The sequence below is a fragment of the Thunnus maccoyii genome, chromosome 5 (genome assembly GCF_910596095.1).
Source record: "Thunnus maccoyii chromosome 5, fThuMac1.1, whole genome shotgun sequence".
Classification (NCBI taxonomy): Eukaryota; Metazoa; Chordata; class Actinopteri; order Scombriformes; family Scombridae; genus Thunnus; species Thunnus maccoyii.
Window position 1 is genome coordinate 29,952,165 of NC_056537.1, and position 27,461 is coordinate 29,979,625.

At 38.9% G+C, this 27,461-nt stretch overlaps 2 protein-coding genes across 4 annotated transcripts in view; one reads left to right on the top strand and one right to left on the bottom strand.

The window, feature by feature from the left end:
- The first annotated feature begins 6,350 nt into the window (after positions 1-6,350).
- Positions 6,351-10,988, top strand: LOC121896739. 2 transcript variants are annotated; one of them, XM_042410696.1, is made up of 3 exons: positions 6,351-6,563; positions 7,741-9,140; positions 9,284-10,988. In XM_042410696.1, the coding sequence occupies exons 1-2, from the start codon at positions 6,491-6,493 to the stop codon at positions 8,361-8,363; spliced, it is 696 nt and encodes a 231-aa protein (XP_042266630.1). In that variant the 5' UTR covers positions 6,351-6,490; the 3' UTR covers positions 8,364-9,140; positions 9,284-10,988. The 2 variants fall into 2 exon arrangements, with proteins under 2 accessions (XP_042266630.1, XP_042266631.1); XM_042410697.1 differs by having other exon boundaries at positions 9,287-10,988.
- Positions 10,989-12,025: 1,037 nt separating this feature from the next.
- fa2h (fatty acid 2-hydroxylase) overlaps positions 12,026-27,461 on the bottom strand; it is a 32,588-nt gene continuing 17,152 nt past the window's right edge. The window contains exons 1-7 of one of the 2 annotated variants that reach the window (XM_042410695.1): positions 21,465-21,796; positions 19,468-19,599; positions 16,505-16,647; positions 15,628-15,728; positions 15,286-15,458; positions 14,673-14,925; positions 12,026-14,564 (exon numbers count right to left, since the gene is read on the bottom strand). In XM_042410695.1, the coding sequence (XP_042266629.1) occupies positions 14,497-14,564; positions 14,673-14,925; positions 15,286-15,458; positions 15,628-15,728; positions 16,505-16,647; positions 19,468-19,599; positions 21,465-21,707 (1,113 nt within the window). In that variant the 5' untranslated portion in view covers positions 21,708-21,796 and the 3' untranslated portion in view covers positions 12,026-14,496. Of the gene's footprint in view, positions 14,565-14,672; positions 14,926-15,285; positions 15,459-15,627; positions 15,729-16,504; positions 16,648-19,467; positions 19,600-21,464; positions 21,797-27,461 lie in introns of those variants that run through there. The other variant, XM_042410694.1, reaches the window with a different exon arrangement.

The window sequence follows — 27,461 nt, forward strand, 5'->3', positions numbered from 1 at the left end:
TGTTTGGTTTTTATTCAGGCTCCTCCCTCCTGCCTGTTCTCTGCTTTAGTGCTGCAGCTGCTGCTGCTGCTGCTGCAGCTCAGGGTCCTACTGCTCCACCCGCCCCTGCTGCCCTTTTTGCTGCTGTCAAAAACACACATATACCTGAAGATGGTCGGGGTAACTACACATTGGTGTGAACCTTAGAAAAACTATGAAACTATGAAATATTATTTTATGCTGCATAATTTAGCACAAGGAAAAGTTCACTTGTCAGAATCAAAGCTTTGCAAGCTGCTGTTTTCATCTTTAACATATAAATATACATAAATAAGATCTGTGTGTACTTTATTCCAACAGGTGGAATCGTCTCACTTTGCCATGCAGCCATCACAATCAATAAGTATTATTACACTCATAATCATCATCATCATCATCATCATGGTCATCGCTCTCTACCATCATTACAAACATCAAAAAATATATTTCGGTCAAGAACACTCTCGTCATAGATTAAACCATTTATTGCCACAAATGGGAATAAAGTTTAGCTTGGTGCTGACAGCTCCACTCTAAGATGCTCCCTGGATTAGCCATGCAACATGCTAAGCTAAACCAGGAAGTGCAACGCAGAAACCCCCCTGAGTACACAAGAGTGGGCCCAAAGTAAGACATTTGAATACAAGACTACCTCAAGAAATCCTATGAAATTATAATTGAATTTTTTTCAAATTAACTACTGCCTGACAACTGCAGAACAACCCTCTGGTATAGAAGTTCAAGTGTTAGTCAATAGGTACAATAACAATCAAAAGCCTCCTGCTGCAATTTTTGAATTATAGATGAGGGAAAACTGCAACATTTCATTGATTTATATTAAACTTATCACCTATTAATATGTATAATAATCAATTATTACTCATATTCCTATGTGGAAACTTCAGGAATGAACAAACAGTTGATGCATGTCTGTCACATCCAATGAAAAACATGCACGTTTTGTCTGCACAACTGAATTCCTGTTTGTGATTAGGTAAACATCATATTAACTGTGTCTCTAAATATTACTTTTCAAACAAAAAAGTAATATTTTAGTTTTTATTTGATCACCTTCTCATCAGTAATATAAGAGCAAAACGAAGAGCCTCCTACCAGGAAGTCTTGGTGCTGGCCTCCAGGAAGGGGTTTCCAAACAGTCTGATAGGCCTGTCGACCGGCTGGTGAACCCACGCATCATATTTCTCTCGGAGGTGGCCTACCTGCCATGCCAGGGGCTTCCGCCAGTCCACCAAATCCTGACAAGACAACAACGAGAAATCAGTGAAAAATGATCTATTCAGGTAAATGTGATGGTGCTGAAGAGAGCACAAAGTGTTTGAGCAGAATAGAAAATGACTCTATTGCCTCCAGCAGGTGGCAGCAGACAGTTATAAACTGCTCAGGGACCAGTCAAACCAGGAAGTGACAGCTTGTGTGTGTTTGTTGGTGTCTCTGTGTGCTCTTGCAGGTTTACTTTTACTTCTTCCAGAGGCCATAAAACAAGCTGTTTTTACAAGCTCTCTGTGCTTACAGCCACATGTGTGACATGCAGCTGAGGTGTGGGTCAACAATGCAGACAGTAGTCAGGTTTCACACTGATCTGCGGTCAGTTCAACATCCACAGGAATGTTTCAGGTTAACTGATCTTGAGTCACAATTTGCTCAGAGAAGCTTATTCATGAGGCAGACGAGTACAGTAGAGCCATGATCTGTATAGAAGAAAGGTTGAAATCACACGCATGAAGTCAACTTTTGCACTTCTAATAGTTGCTGATTATGATGATGTTTCACCCAAGACGCCCATCTGAGGTCGGCCGGGTCAGGCACCGACTAACCGGAATATTACTGAATTAAGTGCATAACAGTAAAAAGTAGAGGAGCATAAAAATAGAACAACTGCACTGAGATCAGCAGTGGTGGAAGAAATACTCAGGTCCTCTCTTAACTGAGCACAAATAGTACAAATTTAAAAATTAATATTAAAATCTTTTTGCAGAAAATCTGCCCCTGTGACTGATAAAAAAATACATTACACTATTAACACTGGTGCACTGATGCATCAATTTGATACACAAATTTGGATTTTTCTCTATGTTCCTCTAATCTTTGCTTTTTTTGGAGAGTTTTACCTCTAACTATTTAAAATGAAACCATGTGAGGACATGTCTCTTTGCTGGAACCACTAGCAGCTTACACATCTGAAACATGATGAGAAGCCCCACCTCACCTACACATTTTTTATAAGGGATCACAAACCAAAAAGGGTTGGAAGGTCATGTTTTTATGCTTTTTCTCAAAAGTAAGTAAATAAATGTAGCGGATTGAAAAAATTGAATATTTCCTTCTAAATTGTAGTGGAGTACAAGTATTAAGTATAAAATGGAAATACTCATGTATAATTTTGAAGTACCTGTACTTTACTCAAATAAATATACTACGTCCTGATTTCGCCTCCTGATGAATGGCTAAAGGGTGTTCTTGTTTAAATTTGTCGAGCAGGATATGTGAGTTGTTTGCATCAGCTGCATGTCAACAAGTAACTTCTCCATCTGCTATTAGACTGAGTAAACCTTTACAAGACATTTAGTCTTGTATTAAACAAAAAATAAAAGAAGTGAGATCGTTTGTCACATGGTGGAGATAATCACACTTGTGACCAGTGCAGGAACTTGTCAGAAACAAATAATTATGTCTATAAAAAGTCACATAAATAAAGAAAACAACACTACATTCAACTCACCGCCATGTCACTGAGAGATATCATTAAGGTGAAAAAAGACAAAAGGAGACATTCATGTGTGAAGAAATGCATCACATTCCCAAGACAGCTCTTAGAAAATGTGGTAACACACACAAACACACACACACACACACACAGGAGATGGACCAGTGTATGTATCTTTTGTTTCTGCTGAGCAGAGAAGTGGTTAAAGGGGTCATCAACATTGTGGTTTTATTTTATATCTTAGTTTTTAGGTTGCTGCATCATCACTGGTTAAGAGGAAATACAATAAACCCACATTTCTGCGTTGCTTCAAACTACAGACTGCTACAGTCAAGATGTACAAATACTGATCACACAGTCCATGACATTCACTCTGCTCTTCCCTGTAGACTGTATGTAACAGCCTCATCACCATGTTATATACTATGTGGTTATAGCCACAACATATTCCATAATGCTGCACTACACCTTATATTTACAATCTTCAACCTTTGAACATCTTTCTATCACCTGAAAACCATCTGCAGCAGTTTCCGACAGGCTTATGGGCAAAACCTTCAATAGTGCACATCATTCATTGATCTGACATGATGTTTAGTTGGATTTACTCATTCTGCTACACAGTATTTTGTTTTTTAAGTGGCCGGCTTTCTTGATAAGTCTGGCAAGAAAGTCATGAAATCTAAATGACACAACATGTGATTGTTTACCTAAAAGAGTCCACACTGCAACTGTAGCCTATTAAATAAGGTTTATAGGGCTGCAACTAACAATCATTTTTATTATTGATGAATCTGCCGATCATTTTCTCCAGTAATCGATTAAACTTTTTAGTCTCTTAAATCTTCAAAAACAGTGGAAAACACAATTTTCTCTAAGCCCACAGTGACATCTTCAATATGCTTGATTTGTCTGACCAACAATCCAAAAACAAAACATGATCAATTTACAAAGAACAGCAGCAAATCAGGAGAACCTGAAACCAGTGAATATGAGACATTTTTGTTTGAAAAATTACTGCAACAATTAATCAATTATCAAAATAGTTGCACATGAATTTTCTGTCGACTGATGAACTAATCGTTGCAGCTCTAAAGGTCTATTTGATCCTCATTACAAAGTCAGTCAGTTGGACAGAAGACCATGTGGGCCATAATGTGTCAGACAAGGCAGAAAAGGTTGTTCGATCAGTTGAGGACTGGTTATTATATGACATTACCATTTTAGGATGTGTCAATGCCATGTACGCCAAGTACTTGTGTACTTGCTAGTTTGAACTTGGCAAGCCATAAAAGTTAATATAAGGGACTATAGGAACAGTGACTAAAGTGATATCTGCATGTAGATCTACGGAAGAGACATCAGTAAATAGGAAGTTGTGGTCGACAGCGCACATCTGATTACTGTGATGCTTGTGCATTAATGCAATATGTAAGAAACAAGAGCAATTCTTTCTCAGGTGTCAATGTCAATGCTGCTCTGTAGACACTGGTCTACAGAGATGTGGAAAAAAGCGATATGGTCAGATGAGTCATCCTTCACCATATTCTCGACAAGTAGGCGAGTACATGTGTGGTGTACACCAAGACAATGGTACAGGTCTGAATGCTTGGTCCCTAGGGTGAGAGAATCTAGTGCTCATCATCATGTGCTTTGAGAGTCTCAGGTTTTTTAAACACTACAGTTGAAGCAATTTTAATTGACAGAGGATTATTTGGACACTATTTTGACAATGTATTTATCGTTTAAGTCATTTTCAAGAAAAAACACCAAACATTCTCTAGTTCCAGCTTACTGGATATATCATATAACAAATAAAATATAATGCATTACTTTAGATTAAACTCCCCAGCATTATATGAGAATGAAAAGCTCCACCTAGAACACAAGTTCAATAGATTTAAGTACATTGTGCTGATAATCTCTTTCACTCTTCAAACTTAAGTAAAAATATGAATGCAGGACTTTACTACGTAAATAAAAAGCTCTGTGCACTTCTACCACTGCCAATATCAACATTTAGTTGGAGAAAGAGTGAAAAGAAAGCAAGACAAAGTTTGCTGCCTCCACATCACTAAATCCGGGCCTGGCTGTTAAAGTGGGAGACTTCACTCTGGGAAGTTTTGTTAACATTTAACACTCAGCAACTACATCCACCATGACGACTCTCCAGTAGAGACATACAGTAGCAACAGGTGTTTCTTCAGGTGTCTGTATGCTGTGAGGGCAGTGATGTAGGACAGGTGTCCCGGGCTCTACCTGTGCCTCGTCGCTGCCGCTGTCTCTGTCCAGCTCCCCGATGTAATACTGCTCCATCCACCGCCGGGCGTTCTCCGAGTGCCGGTGCGGGGGTCCCTCCATCTCCCGGCTCACGTCTTTGCCCGACCGGCGAAGTATCAGTGCCTCCCCCTCACAGACACATAAAGTTGTCTTCATCTTTGTCCTGTTAACGGAAAATATTAAATTTAGAAACCAGTGTGCACATTCTGTTTTTCCACTTCGTGTTTTATGCTTTGTTTTACGTATATTAGGCAATCTGTATTTTTACCTTATGTACGGTACTGTACTCTATATTTAAATGTTTTTTATCTCAATAGTATCTTGTTCTATATGTAACTTGTTTTATATGTTGCTCTTCAAAATGGATGTAAAATAACACATCATAATCTGGATTTACCTCTGCATCACACAGTCCAAAACATGTAGTAAATGACTTATCATACATTTTAAAACGTTACCTTCCCGTTTATACATTTTTCTTTTCGAAAATAAGAAAATCCTGCAGAGCCAAACGATTTGCAGCTACAGTACAAGACCACCATTTGGTGAAGCCAAAACAGTTCACTCACTGCAAATCCAAGACAGGACAAATGAGGTGAATACAATCATTTGTGGTGCTCACAGGATTTAAAAAAAAAAATCAACGGCAACATCTCTTTCCAGAAACCAGAAAAGTATTCAGTCAAATGGTGTTCAGTAGCCTACAATCAAGTCCTCAAAGCATGCAACATTTTAAGATGACGCTGTATGCAGTCCTGATGTGCAGGTATATAATGTCTGCAACTAACGATTATTTTCATTGTCCATCAGTCTGCCGTCATTTTTATTTCGATAGATCGATTGTTTAGTCTATGAAATGTCAAAAAAAAAAAAAAAATCAATCAAATTCTCCAGTGTGATATCTTCAAATCGGTGGGCTTTGTCCGACGAAAAGCCAAATGTTTTCACTTTACAAAGCACCAAATCCACACATTTGAGAAGCTCGAGCCAACAAGCGTTTGGCACATTTGCTTGAAAAATGACAAAATGATTAGTCTAATCAATTATCATAATATTTGTCTGTTGAATGACAAATCGTTTTAATAATCTAATATAATCAGGCCTTGATCTTAAATCTTAAAAAAACGAAATAAAATCTTAAATAATAATAAAATAATAAAAGAAAATAATAATAATTACTATGATTTAAATCTATTTAAATTATTGTATTTCAATGAATTCATTACAAATTAAATCAAATGTTTATTATTTAGTTTCTGTAATTTTGGCTACACGTCACTACGTCACTGGATGTCATGGTAACGTGCCACTATAAAAACCAAATTCCACCATTCCAAACTCATTCTGCACCTGACCTGCTGACAGGAGCTGAAACTGTGAAACCAAGTGGTGAACTGTTGACCTGTGAAAATAAGAAGTTGCTGAACTGTTGAAAGCTGAATAAGCAGCTGTTGAAGTGAGGAAAACATGGCCTCCTCTGGTTTACACCGAGAGAAACACCTGCTGACTTTAGGCATCCTCCGTGTAGATGCACGATATGGTAAAAACAAGACAGGCCACAAATATATCATTAAACCTGCTGTACACCTGTTATTTAGGTGTAAATTTATTATAGACGATGACATTTCATGAGTGTGCACTTGACAGGTGGAAAATATGTGAATATTAATTTAATAATTGAGAAACAAACACATTTTTAGGGAGTGCACCATTGTCGTCGAGTTTACATTGAAAGTATAGGACAAAGATGGCGACTGGGCCATTTTTCATAAAATGCCAAAAGTTGTGTATAATATGCGCGCCATGGAAACGACGTCAGGTGTTGGAACTAGCCAGAGACAGACGTCTGACGTCAGTGTAACCTGGAGCCCCGCTTTTGTATGTGACTAATTGAGTTGCATGCATCCATAAATTCAAACCATTCAAACCTGTAGAGGCGCAAATTCATCCAAACCTAAAGTGATATTATTAATAATTATTAAAGCATATGACACAGCCTGATTGTCAGATTGGGCCTTTGGAGAGGCACCGGAAGATCAGTGTTATTGAGGTTGGAGGTTGTGTTATGAGAAAAGTTATATTCATAATTTATGCGCAGATCTAACTGGTTGGTAATAACTAGAGAAACAAAGCCTATCAGTTTATAATATATATGTTGCAGGACTGTGACTATGTCTTTAGTAAAGTGATTTAGGGAAACAGTGTTACAGAATACAAGTGGCTTAAACAGACTTTTACTTCACTAACACAACAGAACAGGGACATTAGTCTTGAATATACGTGACTAAATGCAAGAAATGTGGCCAAATGGGACCTAGTTGGTCACTTAAGTCCTTTGTTATTGCCATTAATCCATAAATCAGAGAAAGATATGAAATGAATGATGATGATTTGTAATTAATTTATCACAATTTGACATGTGCTGCAGTTACACTGCTTCAGTCCATGTGTTTGTAAATGTGCAAGAAAATTATGCTTTCACTTTAAAGTACTTACGTTTTTTATTAAAATGCAGCTAATAAATGATTTCAGGCTTCACTGCGAAAGCAGTGGTTTTATCTCTTAATCTGATTTTAAATGTTATGTTAATAAAAGTATAGAAATGAAACAGACATCAATGGTGACATTTTATTGTAAGTGGGGCTGAATCTGGATTCAAAGCTGTTTAATGACAAGCTGGCTAATGTGACTGTTTTTTTTTTTTCTTGTCCATTTAGCTAACCTTCCGAGGCCAGGACCAATCCTTCAGCTGTTTCTTACAAACCTAAGAAACCGACCTCTGAACACTGCAAACATCAACTCGATGAGGGAGTCCATACTTAGCATGTACCACAGCCTCATCACTGGTTCTAAGACCTTCCCTGTGATTCCCTTCAAAGGATGCCTCCGTTCAGTTCAGACGGTCACACCCTTTCTCCGAACTGAGCAGGAGCAGAGAGAGAACACCACGCCGTCTCCTTTAACGGACGCACCAGCAGGTGTGATGGTGCCAGCTGCAGACTCCAGCTCTTCTCCTCCAACCATGATAACTCCAGTTCTTCCGGAGAGGACAGCGATCGCAGCCCTGAAGGCAGACCGCAGGAACTGTGTCCGCAACATGGAGTTTGATGGCAGCACTTTCACCAGAGTCATCTCCACTGTTTACTGCTCCGAAAGCACTGAGATGGCCAACCGCTGGAGAGTGACGGACTACAGCACAGATGGCCACGTTCTGATGTCTGCCCTCTGTCAGTTTACCAAAAACTCGGCACAGTGTGCAAGGACTTCAACACGGACGAAGAGGAAGGTGACAGAGGAAGAGAGCAGCCTGTCTGCACCAAAGAAGCGATTGAGACTGTGATTGGAAGACTTACGGGCTTCTATTGTACATTTGTATATAGTTTGTATATAGTTTGTATATAGCTGTTTCATCACAGGTGTGGTGCATAGGTCAGTGTTTGTGGTGCGTCGTGCACCGGTGCATCCTGCACCTTTCTTTATTTCTTTATGCTGGCTTGTGCATCCAACACGGTGGGAACTATGACTGATTATATGAGCTCTCTTCGAAGAAGAGTCAGGACATTTTTATTGTGTTTTTTCCATGCAAGATGATTTGGAAACCCATCCAGGATTTTCCTACACCTCTTGCCCAGTGTATGTAGACTGGCACCAGTCCACCTGCGACCTTCAACAGCAAAAGCGGTTTAGATGGATTTCCTCATTGTCCTCTAAAGCCATTAATACCCTTGGATGTGTTTTCTTGAACCAGAAATACATTCAGCTTTATGTAATGGGGCTGACTCCTCACCAGTTAAAATCAAGCTTCAAATTTAAGCCTGAACTGGGAATGAGAAGATCAGTCACAACCGGGAGCATTATGGCTGTAGGGACAGTGACAAAACTGGCAACTCTGCTGTTATCCATCAAAACAGGCAGGTGGACACGGAAGGACGAGCCAATAGAAGAAGCCCAAGATGACAGGAACAACAAGAAAGAAGCCAGTGAAGATATGAACCCACCACCTGCTTCTCTCCCAGCTAACTGGAGCAACCAGCGGTGGAAAGGGTGAAAACACTTGGCTGTGACATTCTGACCTGTGAAGGAAGACTTTTACACATCACCAAAAGTTAACAAATTGGTAAGTAATCCTTTACAAAAAGTCTAAAAGTTAAAAATATGCTTCCTTTCTAAATACTACACATACCATGATGTCCCAAAATATTACAAACACTTGAAGGTATTAACTGTTATCCTCCCTTATCTGCCATTTGTCTTTAAAAGAAGAGAGGAATCGAGATGAGAAGAGACAAGAGAAGAGGATGCAACGCAATGCACTACAAACTCTCTCATTTCAAATGACAAATATACATTTATTTGATTTCTGATTTCTGTTCTTCTGAGGTAAGTAACTATTCCCTCTTATCTGCCTTTTGTCTTTTAGAGAGAAGAGAAGAGAGGAGTTGAGATGAGACAAGGAGACAGTGTGCACTGTGAACCCTCTCATTTAAAAAGATAAGTGTACATTCATTCTTTGATCAATGCAAAATTGTCTATACTGATTTATAGTTATTCTGTTTACCTCATTGTTGGAGTTATTAACTGTTATCCCCCCTTACTGGTATTTGACTTTTAGAGAGGGCAGAGAAGAGGAGAGAATATATTTTCTAAAGCATCAATAATTCTTCTGTTTATGTCATCTATGAAATGTATTAACTGTTATTTCTCTTTATCTGCCATTTGAGGAGAGGAGACGAGTCAGGACGAGACAAGGAAACAAGAAGACAATGTGCTTTGTGATCTCTCTCATTCAAAAAGATAAATATGATTTTTTTTCTATGTCATTATCTTCTACAGATGAATAGTTCTTCTGGTTGCTGGAGTTGGTCATTTTCTATTATTTCCCAATTTCTGCCATTTATCTTTTAGAGAGGAGAGGAAGAAACAAAAGACCAGATCAGACAAGCAGAGGAGAGGAGACAGCATGCATTGTGAACCTTCTCATATAAAAAGATAAATATACATTTATTCTATGTTTTTATCAGAATTTCTATACCAATCAATATGTCTTCTGTTAATGTCATTGCTGAAGTTATTAACTGTTATTCCCCCTTATCTACCTTTTGTCTTTTAGAGAGAGGAGAGCTAACAATATGAGGACTCAAAAAGAAGACATGCATAGTGAAACCTCTCATGAAAAAAGATAAATATACATTTTTTATCTCATTTTCAGAATTTCTGTACTGATATAATAATATAATAATAGTTCTTTTGTTGCTGAACTTATTAAGTGTTATTTTTCCTTGTCTGTCATTTGTCTTTTAGAGAGAGGAGAGGGAGACATGAGGATGAAACAAGTCAAAGACTAGATGAGACAAGCAGCAAAGAGAGGAGACAGCGTGAACCCTCTTATTTAAAAAGATAAATACACATTTATTCTATGTTTTTATCAGAGTTTCTATACTGATCAGTAGTTATTCTGTTGAAGTTATTAACTGTTTATTCCACTTAACCTGCCATCTGTCTTTTAGAAAGAGAAGAGGAAGAAGAGGAGTCGACACGAGACGAGTCGAGGGGAGAGGAAAACATCACGCACTGCAAACTCTCATTTAAAAAGATAAATATATATTTTTCTGTTATTATTTATCACAATTCATATGCAGATGAATAGTTCTTCTCATTGTTGTTTATTAGCTTTTATTTCCCTTTTTCTGCCATTTGTCTTTCAAAGAGAGGAGAAGAAACAAGACAAAGACCAGATGAGATGAGGCAGCATGCTCTGTTTCAGTTTTTAAATTAGTTATTAGTTATTTTCAATTATCAAGGAAAAAAAATCATAAATCTACCCTTCTAATGAGTCCTGTCTGTGTAGCCACATGATGAACATTGAAGCACAAACTATACAGAAAATACCTGCTACTAAAATAAATGAATTGTTGGCTTTAGTCTCCTCAGGGATTTGTTGTTAATAATAAAAAGCTAAATATCACCAGCCTTGTCTTTTAAAACCTTGTCTCTACAAATTAGTATATACACACACATACATACATTGTCACTAGGAGTCTCCAAAGTCATACATTTTCATATCCTACACAATGTGTAAGAAAAAACATCAGTTTACATGATGGGAATATAATATAATGGAAAAGTCATGGCATGATTAGTTCATTAATGTAATTAAAGAGTTAATTTGGGGTAGTCGTGGACAATATATTCTGCATCTTCAGGATGTAAAGCCATACTCACAAACAATAGATTACACATATACATATACGTAGAAACACCTTGTAATACAGTATAACGTGATATAATAGTCCTGTCTTAAATACTAACTCTCTGAGGCTTATAATATTGATGTTGAGACTTTGCTTTGAGTCATTATTTTGTATTAGATTACATTGTACATTCAGTAAAACACTGAGTAGACAGTAAAGTTATATTATTATTATTATTATTATTATTATTATTATTATGAAATAATTATATACTATTGTTCCTAAGCTGCAGTTGATATCACCATTCATACAGGGACCAGTCAAAGGCTTTAAAGGTTGACTCCAGTGATTTAGTATTGCACTTCCATAAAGTTGGGCAGCTTCAGAGAGAAATATTTAAAAAAGAAAGGTTAAAATCCATGTAGTGGAGGCCCAGATATACTGACATTTAATCTCTAGCATGAGTAAATGCCAGATCCTACATTATCCATAATGCAAATTGGTATACTCTTTTATTAGACCCTCCCTGCCTGGTAATTGCCCACATCATTCAAACTCCATGGCTCCAGTCTGTAAGGCAGGTGTAAAGCAAAAAAATTAAGTATCCATGGCCAGAGTGAGGCAACCCTGATGACATCACTATGACATCATCAGGGTGATTTTCTTAGCCTTGGCAGCCTGCAGAGGAACATAAAACATTAAACACTGTTTTCATAAGACAAATTTTAGTGTGTCCCTTTAAGAAAGACACTGTATAATTAACAATGTATAATAAACAGTGATCCAACAAAAATTACAAGTCAGGCCGACATCAGAAATATACAGACATTTATTTACAAATACGTTTTCATTTGCATAGACATTTAAAATTGCAAACTAATAGTCAAAAGATATCATAGTAAACAGATGTATGAAATATTATTTTGCGCTGCATAATTTAGAAAGAAAATTCACTTGTCAGAATCAAAGCTTACAGGCTGTTGTTTTCATCTTTATCATATAAATATACATAAATAAGATCTGTGTGTACTTAATGCTAACAGGTGGAATCATTTCACTTTTGCCATGCAGCCATCACAATCAGTAAGTATTATTACAGTCATAATCATCATCATCATGGTCATTGTTGTCCACCATCATTATAAACATCAAAAATATATTTTTGGTCCTTTCTGTACTCTTTGAGTTACACAGTGATCATATCAAATTTATGATTCCTCTTTCTTGGAAACAGTGTTTTGGTGCCACAGCCCTCTTAAATTAAAGGTTTACCTGAAGACTTTGTTATTATTGCTGCAGTGTATATATCAAGAAAAAAGGAATCCAAATGCAAGCAGCTTGCTGTATTACTGAATTTTTCTCTCCTTCAAAATTGGTTAAAATTTTCTGAAAACAGATTCTGCATGTTATTTTACATATGTAAGAATGTATGTACATATATATTATAGAAGTAGGAGTCTTTATTCCAACTAGAAAAGTTGATAAAAAAATTTCTTATTCTTATTCTCACTGTAGTCTACAGATGAGTGTAAATTGATTAAGTTTGTTCTGCTTTAGTTGTCAGCGGTGTTGTCAGATGTTCAGAGGAGACATTTTGAGGATCCGTCAGTCACTATCAAGACCTCTTGCTGTCCAGTCAGATGGTTCATCGTCATCCTTCGAGGATCTGCAGGGTCATTTGAGACCCAAATATGGTTCTTACTACTAAAAGGTTAAAAATCAACCTAAAACAGACCTTAATTCTGCCGAGTCTGTACTCAGAACCTTGTCCATCTTAAAATTAAAAATTTCCAGATGAAAATGTCAACGAAAACACATAACTTTTGTCAGCTAACTGACTCTGTGACCTTTGACCCCGAGATCCCCACAGCAGGAAGTCTGACAGGCTGACCTCATGCCTTCAGCTATGTCCCTCTGGCATCGTGACAACACTCTACCGTCCATCTTTTTTTTGTATCCAAATGCATCTGCACACACAGCACATCCATCCACGGATGCGTTCACCATGTCCTAACCAACAAGAAAACACCTGCTGACAACCTAAAACTGCTACAATTAAAGAATCTCCTCTTCTGTACAAAGCATCTTACAAAATATTTTTTAACATCTTTGTGGTATCATTAATGAAAAAGAGACAGAGAACGGAGGAAATATTACAACGACTTGCAAAAATATATTGCATTTAGAGCTCTGCTTTACATGACATTAACAGTGTACTGCATTAGCACTCTACAGCATAATCTCACTTCTGCGGCTTTGCTGATAAGTAATAAGTTAAATCTAAACTGCCAAATGAATCTCAGCATGTTCAAATATCTGGAACCAAACAGTGCATGTATTCTGTTCACTGCTGTTCCAAAAACTAAAGTGAGGCCAAACATGGTGGAGGGAACTTCTGTCGACTGTAACCTGCAGTGTAGCAGTGTGTAGCAGCGTGTAGCAGCGTAGCTGGGTAGCTTAGTGGACGACAGCGAAATGCTGACAGCTGTGAGGAAGAATATTCAAACAGCAGATTGTGAGGAGGAAGGATTAAGATTTTTTTTTTCCTGAGTTGGTTCACCTGGTGAGATGATACAGTCTGGGGGCTCTCTCTCGCTCTCTCACTCTCTCGCTCTCTCACTCACTCTCTCACACACTTCTGTCATTCTTTCCTCCCCCTCCTTCACTGTCTTGCACATTCACCTACCATCTATCACTTCCTGTTTCCTTTCTCACGCTCTGAGAGAAGCTAAGACAGTGTGTGTGCATGTGTGTATGAGTGTGTGTGTGTGCGTGCGTGTGTGTGTGTGTGTATTCATGTGTTATGCTGGAGGCCAATTTTTAAGAGGCAGAAAACAACATGCGTTATTGTGTCATGTGTCTGCGTATGTATTTGTGTGTCCCTCTCTTTCTGTCCTCCCAGCTGCACATTATGATGTTCTGACTGGCATCAGGTGATGACTTGACAGGTCAGGTCAGCAGTGGTAGACGTTAGTTTGGCTATTTATAAAAATGTCACAGGAATGCCTTAAAACAACGAGGAAACAATGTGGACTGGTCCACACCCAGATGACCGAGCACAAGAATGTGGTACTGGCTGGAATCAGAAAGCAGGTGGTAAAGTATGTGCAGGTGGATAAGTTGCGGGTCGAGGAGTCTTCAGAAGTGAATCTTCCTCCTTGGATGTAAAAGCTATGGCTGCAGAGACTGGACTGAGGGTGTCAGGGTGGTTATAGCATGTGGGCTGTTTGCTAAGAGGGTGGTTGATAAGTCCTGTGGCCCTTCAGGAGAGCTGGTACTGCGTTAGAATTTCTCATCAGGGATGACTGTGTTGAAGGGGTGATCCCAGAACGTGGAGGTGATTCCAAAACCTGCAGAGACAAATCAAGTTAGATCAGACATAAAACAGAAGGGGGGGACAAACAAGCCTAAAAATCAAACAGGTTCTGTCCATCTAACGTCACTTTTCCGGCGCTCACCTGCTCTCTGGTGCTCAAAGTGGTGTTTGACGTGGTAGGCCTTCAAGCTGTACATGTACGAGCCTCTCTTTGGAGAACCGTAGTGAAGGTAGTAGTGGATCATGTCATAGACGACGTAGCCACACAGTCCTCCAACAAACACGGATACCCCAAGGATCTCTGGGAGCACGCTGTTGAGGATCACGTAGAAACTTCCCACCACCAGAGAGGCCAGCACGGGCGGGAAGACCAGCCGGGAGCCATCAAACGGAGACTGTGGAGAAAGAAGTTTGATGTGACAGGAGCCGCAGGTAGAGAGTGTGTTTTCTGGAGCAGATGAGGGGTTAAAAAGCCAAATTCATTTACACAAACACAGTGATGTATGTTACTTTTTCTGCAGTTCAGAAGAATAAAATAGCTGTTCTTAAACATTCATAGTAAGTATTCATTCAGATCAGAAAAGTTTGAGGAATTGAAACTATGTGGAACAGTGAGAAAGTTATTTATTACCTAGAATATAAAATGATTCGTTAATTATTACCTCTCTTTTGTACCATTATACTTGTTTAGTTTCATGATTAAACCAGGTTTACAATCAGTTTTATAGGTCCTGTTCCTCGCGGTGTGTGTGTACCTTGTGATGCTGTCCGTGCAGGAGAAAGTGTAGCGTGATGAGGTAGTAGTTATGGGCTGGTGGTTTCATGTGAAAGACAAAGCGATGGATGCAGTACTCGATGAACGACCACAAGAACCAGCCCATCAAAAAGAGCAGCGGGAAAGTGTACTTATGGATCGGGATAGAGACGTCTGGGAACACGAACATACACACACACACACGAAAATTATGAAAACAAACATGTATGTGGATGTGTTGTCAGTGAAAATGAAAATGAGAGTCTCTGGTAGATGTGTGTGCATCATGCAAGCATGCATCCTTTTTTGCTGTGTACAAGCAGGCATGTGGTGTGTGTGTTACCTGAGGTGACAAGTAGCTTGGTGGTGCCCTTTGCCAGCGTGGTGTAGCAATACCAAATGAGGTAAAATACAATAGGAAGCCACACCACTGGTACCCAGTACCTGTAGCAAGAGAGCATATAGCGATGTGATCACACTCTCAATCTTGTAAATATATCACATTTGTTTGTATTTTCCATCATATTGTATTGAGTGGGATGGAGCCAGGACGTTGGAGGAGCAGACCTATTCAGATAAGCTCAAGTACCCCTTCAACAACACAACCCAAACGTGTCAGTTTTTATGAACTCTCAGTCACAGCACGTTGTTGTGTTTGGGTGTTACAGCTGAAGATCAGCATCGCACCAATTTGTAATTCTATTTATGGGTTTATTTTCCTCCTGGAAATGGATACACATACAGTACCTAAGTAATTTACGACATTATCATTTAAATTTTTTCAAATTAACTACTGCCTGACAACTGCAGAACAAACCTCTAGTATAGAAGTTCAAGTGTTAGTCAATAGGTACAATAACAGTCAACCTGCTGCAAGTTTTGAATTATAGATGAGGAGAAACTGCAGCAATTCATTGATTTATATTAAACTTATCACCTATTAATATGTATAATAATCAATTATTACTCATATTCCTATGTGGAAACTTCAGGAATGAACAAACAGTTGATGCATGTCTGTCACATCCAATGAAAAACATGCACGTTTTGTCTGCACAACTGAATTCCTGTTTGTGATTAGGTAAACATCATATTAACTGTGTCTCTAAATAAGACTTTTTTGTTTAAGAAGTAATATTTAGAGGCAGAGTTAATTTCTTTAGTTTTTATTTGATCACCTTCTCATCAGTAATATAAGAGCAAAACAAAGAGCCTCCTACCAGGAAGTCTTGGTGCTGGCCTCCAGGAAGGAGTTTCCAAACAGTCTGATAGGCCTGTCGACCGGCTGGTGAACCCATGCATCATATTTCTCTCGGAGGTGGCCTACCTGCCATGCCAGGGGCTTCCGCCAGTCCACCAAATCCTGACAAGACAACAACGAGAAATCAGTGAAAAATGATCTATTCAGGTAAATGTGATGGTGCTGAAGAGAGCACAAAGTGTTTGAGCAGAATAGAAAATGACTCTATTGCCTCCAGCAGGTGGCAGCAGAGAGTTATAAACTGCTCAAGGACCAGTCAAACCAGGAAGTGACAGCTTGTGTGTGTTTGTTGGTGTCTCTGTGTGCTCTTGCAGGTTTACTTTTACTTTTTTTATTTTGAGACCAAAGGCCATAAAACAAGCTGTTTTTACAAGCTCTCTGTGCTTACAGCCACATGTGTGACATGCAGCTGAGGTGTGGGCCAACAATGCAGACAGTAGTCAGGTTTCACCCTGATCTGCGGTCAGTTCAACATCCACAGGAATGTTTCAGGTTAACTGATCTTGAGTCACAATTTGCTCGGAAAAGCTTATTCATGAGGCAGACGAGTACAGTAGAGCCATGATCTGTATAGAAGAAAGGCTGAAATCACAAGCATGAAGTCAACTTTTGCACTTCTAATAGTTGCTGATTATGATGGTGTTTCACCCAAGACACACATCTGAGGTCGGCCGGGTCGGGCACCAACTGAAACAGTCACCAGAGGTTGATTGCTGGGGCTGGGGGAAATTAAAAGTAACTACAGGTGGGTAAGTAAGTAAGTGGGTAGGTAGGTACAGCCTGGGTGAATATGTGTTCATCACATACTGTCATTTAGACACAAACAAGGAGAAGATGGTCTTCAGCCTCCTCTGCTGTAAATTCTACCATAAAATGTGTAGCTGTTGTGTTTTAAATCCTGACTTCAGCAGTGAGTGTCATGTAAAAACATTCAGTCACACTGACAGTTCAGACTGCCACGGCACTTTTGCTGATGCTGACTGGTCAGCGACCTGTCATATCACTCCAGAGTTTACAAGCAATCAACCCCAGATCGCTGCATCAGAACAACCATGTCTGTCCCTTATTACCTCCATTCATTCAGGACAAAGTGAGAAACACAGCTTACTCTGCTATCCTGCCAGTGGTAAGGAACACTGTACTGTGAAGAGCTCTCTACTGTTACATGTGAAACAATAAAAGAATGACAACAAAAATAATAAAAAGCCTAAACACTAACACATATTTTGTTAGAAAAGAGTTAGAAGAATGCATTTTCTCTTTGCACAAAAAGGTGTTCTGTCACATTTTGTAAACAGCTACATACTTGTGGAGCAAATAATAATAAGGCTAAATATCCATTCATTCGGAAATCAAATATATATATATATGTATATATATATATATATATATACAAAAGAAAAGTCACATCTGTTGTTTCCCCAACTGCTGGAGAAGTGAAGGGGGTTAGTTCCAAAGCTAGCAACAATGGGTTAGCCTAACCTGATGACGCTAAATAGAAACAGAAAATGGAGAAATCTTTACAATAAATTTAGTCTTGTATTAAACAAAAAAAAGAAGTGAGATTGTCTGTCACATGGTGGGGATAATCACACTTGTGACCAGTGAAGGAACTTCCCAGAAACAAGTAATAATGTCTGAAACAAGGTGGAAAAAGTAACATAAATGAAGAAAACAACACTACATTCAACTCATTACCATGTCACTGAGAGATATCATTATTTATGATATTTATGACCTTCCTGGTAAATACTAATAACAAAATACTATTAATAATAAACACTAATAACAGTGTTTACTCTGAATATCAGCAAATGTCATACTGACATTCTAAATATGTGACAGTTGAAGTTTGCTCACATGAGCAAAGATAAGGCAGCTGGTTTCTTTATCTAATATTAACAGGTGAAAAAAGACAAAAGGAGACATTCATGTGTGAAGAAATGCATCACATTCCCAAGACAGCTCTGAGAAAATGTGGTAACACACACACACACACACACACACACACACACACACACACACACACACACATTGCTGGCCTGATGCTTGGTTGAAAAAGAGCATGTGAGCATCCAAATAATGTGAGCAGCGTTCCTGCTTTACCAGTTTGCCTCTTATGAAAACTGTCAGTCTCTAGGCCAAGTGCTGAGTGGACCGTGACAACAATACAACATTTTTATGATGTGCAGTGGCTCGTGTGTTTTTTAATTTTTTTTAATTGCCAGGCAGGGAAGCACATGATGAGTGTGGTGACACTGCTAACAATGCAGCCAGACTAAAACAAAACTTAGCAGAAGGGTTTGGTTATTAAAATCAAACCACACTGCAGCTCTGAGAGTGGAGCATCTGCGTAAAATCCTTCTACATTCTTCTACAATGTCCAAACACTCAAAATGGAAATACTGGCATTGAATTGTGAATTTCACTGAAATTGGTTTGACTCTGAACTGTTTGGTACAGCTGTAAAGTCAGACGGACTGTGAGGCTGTAAGCTTTATAAGGCTTGGTCAAGGTCTGGTTTACGATGTGAACAGTCGAGAGCAGTCCATCTAACTCAGTATATACTGATGCCTGGCAACGCAGTGAACAAGACAGACTGGTTGAATCTGTCATCACATTGTGCTGCGCGAGGGGCTGGTATGCTGATGATGTCTGCAGTTAGTGGAAAAACACTTGTCAAATGAGTTGATCACATGAGTGTGATTTCAGTGAACGAACGGCTCATTATGTTTAGTATTTAGGTAAGAGGGAAACATACACTCATAGTGGTGAGGCGTGTGCACGCCCTGGTGTGGCAGTGTGAGAACGTTAGAGCGTACTGACAAACAAGGACAATTTTGGAACAAGGCAGGGTGAATAACCTCATGACTGTTCACCCTTCTTCCACGCTGACATGCTCTCTCTTCTACACACACAAACCTTGTCCAAGTCCACAGAGCTGAGGCGGTTATACGGGGAGTTCTCGTCCTCCTCTTTCAGTTTCTCTTCTGTTGTCTTTTCTGCCGTCTTCTTTTCTGTCTCTTCACTGGTCTTCCTCCTCTCTCTCAGAGTCTGAAGCAGAACAAAACAAAAACAGATGTGATCAGATATGAGGAGATGGACCAGTGTTTGTATCTTTTGTTTCTGCTGAAAAGAGAAGTGGTTAAAGGGGTCATCAACATTGTGGTTTTATTTTATATCTTAGTTTTTAGGTTGCTGTATCATCCCTGCTTAAGAGGAAATACAATAAACCCACATTTCTGCGTTGCTTCAAACTACAGACTGCTACGGTCAAGATGTACAAATACTGATCACACAGTCCATGACATTCAGTCTAACTGCAGCCATATGTGACATACACCATAATGCTGCACTACACCTTATATTTGTAATCTTCAACCTTTGAACATCTTTGTATCACCTGAAAACCAGCTGCAGCAGTCTCTGCAGGCTTATGGGCAAAACCTTCAATACTGCACATCATTCATTGATCTGACATGATGTTTCATGTGTTAAAAAACAGTGGAAAAAATGCCATTTACAATTTCTGTAAGCCCACAGTCACATCTTCAATATGCTTGATTTGATGTTGATGTTCAATTTACTGTCATATATGACAAAGAACAGCAGCAAATCCTCACATTGGAGAACCTGAAACCAGTGAATATGAGACGTTTTTGCTTGAAAAATGACTGAAACGATTCATCGATTTTTAAAATTTCTGTTAATTGATCAACTAATCATTGCTGCTCAAAAGGTCTAGTCGGTCCTCATTACAAAGTCAGACTGCGTACATGCAACAACATGGGCTGCAGTTGGAAAGAAGACCACGTGGGCCATAATGAGCCAGAAAAGGTTGTTCTATCAGTTGAGGTCTATTGGTGGCACAAGAAACTTTTTTTCAGATCAGATTTCTCCACTGACTGGAAATAATGGTCTACTTGAACAGAACATTAGTGGCTTGCATGCGATCATTTAATGACAGTAAAAGGAAGTGGCAAATGTGGCCACAGCCTATATTTATGTGGGCACAGCCTGGTGCTCTGTATGGTATCTACATGCATGGTATCAGAGTATTTTGATGCAAAATGCAAAAAAATAAGGTATATGAAGAAACAAATCAGCTTGTTTTACAGGCTAGATCAGTATTCATGTAAAAATAAAAACAAAGTGTCCTCATCAAAATAGAGACTCACAGTAAACAGAATACCAGCACAAGTAAACACAAAGCACATTTCCAAACCAAATATGGTGAATACTGCTGTTCGGCTATATTTTACAACAGAGAGACAGCCTCCATGTATACACAGTCAGTGAAAAGATGCAGATCCACAGCGGAGGGCATGAATGAAGGAAAAGACATGTGAATTGAAGGATGGTGGGTGTTTGACGTTGGCGGCATTGTCCTCTACAGACAGTGGTTAGCTCGAATTCATGTCAGTTAAAATGGTTTCCTATGGTGACCCAGTTTCACCCAGAAAACCTGCTCGTTGTTTCTTGCGCTAATTTTTCACAAAAATGTGGACAAATTTCCTGCTCTCGCTAGCACAGTAACCTGTTCAACAACGACGACCAATGAGAGAAGTGTATTTAGACGTATGTTTAAAAAGATATGTGTTTGAAATATGGACAGGATTATGCCACAGGAGTAGTTTAAAAAGTGACTGGTTTTTATGCTTTTTGTTATGAAACTGGGGTCTATTTCTTCTTCTTATTTCTAAAATCACCCTTTTCTGATGTGCAGTTGGTTGCCTCTGCTCATCCTTTACTCCGCCACTGGCTGTCACTTCCCATCAGTCGGTGAAATATTTATCAGCTGGTTGTTGCACAAGCACACAGACACACTCACGTATATACACCGATCAGCCACCGCATTAGAATCAACTGCCTAATATTGTGTTGGTCCTCCTCGTACTGCCAAAACAGCTCTGACCTACCAAGGCAGGACTTCCTCTGGTATCTGGCACCAAGAAGTTAGCAGCAGATCCTTTAAGTCCTGTAAGTTTCAAGGTGGGGCCTCCATGGATCAGACTTGTTTTTCCAGCACATCCCACAGAGATCTGTGGAATTTGGAGGCCAAGGTAACACCTTGAACTCTTTGTCATGTTCCTCAAACCATTCCTGAACAATTTTCGCAGTGTGGCAGGGTGCATTATCCTGCTGAAAGAGGCGACTCCCATCAGGGAATACTGTTGCCATGAAGGGGTGTACTTGGTCTGCAACAATGTTTAGGTAGGTGGTACATGTCAAAGTAACATCCACATGAATCCCACCCTTTGACAGGTGCCAGTGTAACGAGATAATCAATGTGATTCACTTCACCTGTCATTGGTTTTTATGTTGTGGCTGATTGGTGTATATAACACAACACACACGCCTACTCACACACAGGTCCCCAACATCACCTTAGCAATTCAACACCTACAGAGGCAACGTTACACCCCTCATTATCACATTGTACTAAAACAAAAAAAAAAAAAAAAGAAACAAAGGGAGCTTTAACCTGTCTCATCCTTGGAAAAACAGATTTGATGTTGTAACTCTGGACAATAACGTCTGGTAATGTGAGATCAATACTTATCAGTCTTGTTTTTAAATGGAGGTACTGAAGTGATCCTGTATTTCCAGGCCTCATCTACGATGTCAACAGTAGAACTTTATGTAGCAATAATACAGATAACACAAATAATGATGTAATGTATATGGTGTTAATACAGTATTATAAGTAGAAATTTGTCAGGACAAAATGTTTGGGACAATGTTGATGCACTAAGGTGGTGAAGGAGATGTAGAAAAATATTTAAAGCTTTGACATAACTCATACATGTACTGCGTAAAAGAAATAAAGACGTCATAATGCACAATCAGTGAGTCATTTCTTCCGTCCTGTTATGGATCTCATATCAAAACAATCACACTTGCAGGAACCAGATCAGAATAGCAAAGACTACTGCCTCAGCACACACACACACACACACACACACACACACACACACGCTCCATTTCATTTTTTCTCTGCCTTTTACATACTCACACACCTAAACAAGCAGAGTGATAACATTATGTTGGTGAGAGCAATAAGCAGGCACACCCTGTGTATCAGTGGCGGTAGTGGCAGCAGCAGCCATGTGAGCCGCTGAGTAATATGTGATCCCAAGGTTTTATGAGCTCTACGTTGTCCCACTTTAAACATTATGGGAATGGCATGATAAAGGTATCAATGTATTCTGCAGGCGTGGTGCACTGTTTGGCCAGCATTGGGAATGTGAATATCCCATCGGGTTTTCACCAACATAGGAGGAGCACCATATTTGGCAAGACATCAACATCATTGTCATTTTCAAGGCGGTAATTTGTGGTGTGCAGTCTAATACGATACCACCATAATGTTTAACCTGAAAACATATTATAGAAATGAGTCAACAAACTACTGAAACAGTCTGACACTTTTGGCAAGGTAGCAGTATTTATTGAGCTGTTGCATTGTATTGCATTATATGGTACAAATTGAGGTATTTTTCTGGACACTCATTGTCTTTGGACTTTGAATAAACACTAATATGATTCCCTGTAAGTCCATAATCATACAGCTACTGCCTGCATTGTTTTATAAAATCAGGGTGTGAATATCTTTCTGTGTTCATTTAAAAACAGCTATGAAACCTGTTCAAAAACTTACAGCTAGTATTTCTACTACACCGACGTGACCTGGCTATTTCAATCAGAAAATCAAATAGCACTTCCGTTCCACTATCACAACTGTGAGTAAAATCTGCCCAGATTTCAAATATACTCACATATTTTATGCTCAAGTCACGGTCAACGTACTTGACAAACGTCCAAAGCAAACACACATGTCACGCTTCTGCCTCAGCAAATATGTGCAGACTTCCACACACCATACATACATACATACGTTGTTTAATATAGACAGTCAAGAAAATACATACACACGTTCATACTGCATTGTGTAATACTCTGATAAAGCAAATCATTCCCACGGTGCAACACAGAGGCTTACTCTCCTGGAGCTGACAGTGGAAACAAATAAGTAAACAGGAAGTGCAATCACATGGCTCACATCTACCCATCAGAACAGTACAGGAACAGAGCAACACACAGTATCGAGTCATTTGCGTCTTTAACGTACCTGCAGGTATGTTAAAGATGAAGGGATGTTTTAGTGAAGACAGATTTCTTACATCTTCTTATAACTACACCTGGCAACTCAGAAACAACACTGCAGCTACTGTTGTCAGTGATAAACCTTTACAGCACATGACTTAGTACACGTTACTCTCATATATTCAAAAATCAAACAGTTTGGAATCCTCCACCAGCTTATAACGTGCTTTCACAGCCCCCCAAATCACACATCAGCAGCCCAAGGACACTTCTGTACCTGCCTGACTCTGGACTAACTGCATCTGGAGTCCTGCAGTACCCTGGTTTATCTACATGATGAGTTCATGGGAGGTGACACAAGAACATGAAATTGTTTCAGATGCCTGTGTTGTGGAGATCAGGCAGCCATGAATGATCCAGGGATGCAATGATCATAGATTTTGATACGATTATAGTCTGGGGAAAAAATGATTTCAAAATTATTGTGCATTAATTTATTTCACAATACAGATGGATAAAATCACATGAGCATGCTTTGTTTCGAAGAAATAGCATAGCAACAGGATGTAACACTGGTCACATTGAGGCCCTTGAGGTGATTACGTTGAGCATTAATTTATAGATGGTGTGATACTTGGTGTATACTCCTTTTCCTGTTTTGTTGCTGTTGCTTTACATTGCAATGAAAACCCAACTCTTAACTCACCACTACTTCATTGATTGCAAGTGACATGTTTATATTTAATTCCCTGCCAACTCAATGTTCATCAAGTAAATTGCCACTAAAGTAATGTTTTGTTGTTTTTTTTTTAACTTGTTTATTACCTTCATTTGAGCATGTATAGCTGGATGTGATCTCAAAGTTGCAGTCAGTTCCGGGTGCTGGATTCTTTAGTGGTGACTTTTCTTTGGCAAGTTTTACAAATTGGAGATCCATCTTCTTGAACGACCCCCTAGCCATTCTTTATGTATCCAAAATACTCCCACACTGATGACTTAAGGCAGGTTTTTTTGTGTGGATAGAACGCTTCAATTTTGGGTCCCTCAGCCACTGCCTGAACACTTCTCGTCTCCTTTAGATAATGTAGCCCTGCTCAAACACAAATGAGGGGAGTCACTCTTGTGACAGCATGTGTAACTTTACGTAACTGAACTTGTTGCAGCACGGCATTTTAAGCTGGTGCACCAGGTTTGTTTTGGTTCTGCGGCGGACCTTCCGCCTGCAGTCTGCCGGTTGCACCTATGGACATTTTTTTTAACACGACTGTCTAGTTTAGTTTAATTTTCCTCACAGCACAACCGTTGTAGAAAAATAACGTACCATAATATGTCCCTTTTTTGAGAGTGAGAACAGAAACACTCGGTGTAGCTCAGCCTTTATGGTTACAAAACCATGATATTTGAAAGCGCGGTTAATAGTGTGATCAGTTAATCACTGAATCCCTGGATCGATCAAGTGGTGAAAACACTGAGTACTGTTTATTAATTTAGCTCACCAACTTCATAATCGATGCATTCCTAATTAACAGTCAAAGTTGGTTATGGTGAAACAATTGGTTGTTTATAGTTGATAATAATTTGCCTTTGTGTTTGTGTGTGTGTGTGTATAAGTGTGGGTGTGTGTGTGTTAACGTTGCATGACTTGGCTAAAGGGAACAGAGTGTGTCAGCAGGTTCTGAGAAGAGGAACATAAAGTCTAAAGAACAATAAAACAAAACATGACGATCTGAGTTTTGTCATGTGGATTACTGGAGTCAGATCAGAGGACATGAGTTCTTTTGTTGCAACTCTTATCAACACAAGTTAAATGACTTAATACTCTCACAAGCATAATCGTCTACCATGCCAACAGCTCTGTGAGGCTGTACTTGGGCACAGCAGTGCAAACATGCTTGTAATGGCAATGCTAGCATATTGATGTTTAGAAGATATAAAGTTTACCATGCTCAGCATCTTAGCTTAGTGTGTTAGCATGTTAATATTTAGTAATTACCAGTAAACAAAGTACAGCTGAGGATGATGGTAATGTCATTAGTTTTGCAGGTATAAATCAAAGTATTGGACAACATGAAAATTTGACCTGATCATGACGCTGGATGAAAGGTCAAGAGATCACAGTTATTACAATTCATCCTCTGGGGACCATGACAGTGTGTACCAAATTTCCTAGCAATCCACTCAATAGTTGTCGAGATATTTACATAAAAATCCAAAATGCCAACCTGGTGCTAGAGGAAAAGTCAGGGGATCACCAAAGTCTTTAGAACATGTCCTTTGGTGACCTTGAATATCTGTAGCAAATTCAATGGCAATCCATCCAGTATCCAGTATTGAGAGTCTGGACCAAAGTGGTGGACAAAGAGAGTGACTCACGACTTTCTATCCCTAGAACCACTAGCATGGCTAAAAACTAAAAGTGTAAGCAGAACATAAAAAGAGGGGCTATAGCAATGTTACATACCCAAAATAATTAAAAGAGACAGCTGCAATGAAACACTTAGGCTGAAGTCAGATACACTCAAAATGATCATCTATTGATCATTTAATTTAATGAAGTTATTTACCCTGACACAAGACATTCAAAGGAGGTGGTTTCTGCTATTAAATCACTCTTTGTAGCTTGAGGGAATTTTGTTTTCATTTTCTAGCACTATAGAAGTTTGAAGTTTTAAATGGGGCTAAATTTTAACCTGTGATAACACACTTTAAGATAACGCACGCACACACACACACACACACACACACACACACACACACACACACACACACAGAGTCCTGAAAGCCATAAAGGTGAATGCATCCACCTTTGAAGGTATCACATGGCCTGCTGCCAGAGACAGTCTCTCTATACATACATACACACACACACACACACATACACATACACACATACACACATACACACTGTAAATTATTAGGTGTTAAATATTATTTAGCCATAGCTTACTTATAGTTTGTAGTGGAGCATGGAAAGGTGAGTGACTGAAAAGAAACACAGCTCATTAGGGACATTCAAAGCCACAGTACTGCGGGTACATGGTGTTCCTCAGCCTGTTCATCCACTGGGATTAGAGCCTGACCGATATAACGGTCAACTGATATTATCAGCCGATATTGGCCTATCACTGATACATCGATATCAGCGTATATTTTGTCCAATATGCACCAATATTTGTTTTTATTTTTTCTATAGGTTCTATAGGCGGCATTTTATGTATATTTGATCCTTTTTCTTAATTAAAATTTAACATATACATACATGTTTATTGTTCTGTGTTTTTTATTTATAGTAATTTATAATGATTAAATTCCCAGTGAAGTTTACTGTTTCAGTGCACTGATATAATTTTATACAATAAAGTTTATTCTTAAACTGTAAAATATCATGCCTCCTATGTAATGGAGGCACCTAAGTTTTGTTGTACTCCGCAGCTGACCAGGAACAACCAACCAATTTATAGTTATGACTACATCTTTGAACAAAATAAAAGGCAGTTTTTTGGCAGAAAAACATTATGCTGTTTGGTTTAGGTGAACATAGATTGAATATTGACAGTTTGACTGAAAATAAGGAAAAGCATTATAGGTCCCCTTTAACTACTATTTAATCTGGTAGATTGACAAAGATCACAGTTGATTATAATTCATTGTGTTCTACAACTGGGGTGGTCACTAGAAACTTGTCATGCTGCCAGTACCAGAGGTCAATAACCTGTCTTAAAATATGTCAACAGTTGATAGAGTTTTATTGGTGTGCAACCATATATCTGTGAAAAGAAAACCACATTGCCCTCATAGGTGAAATACTT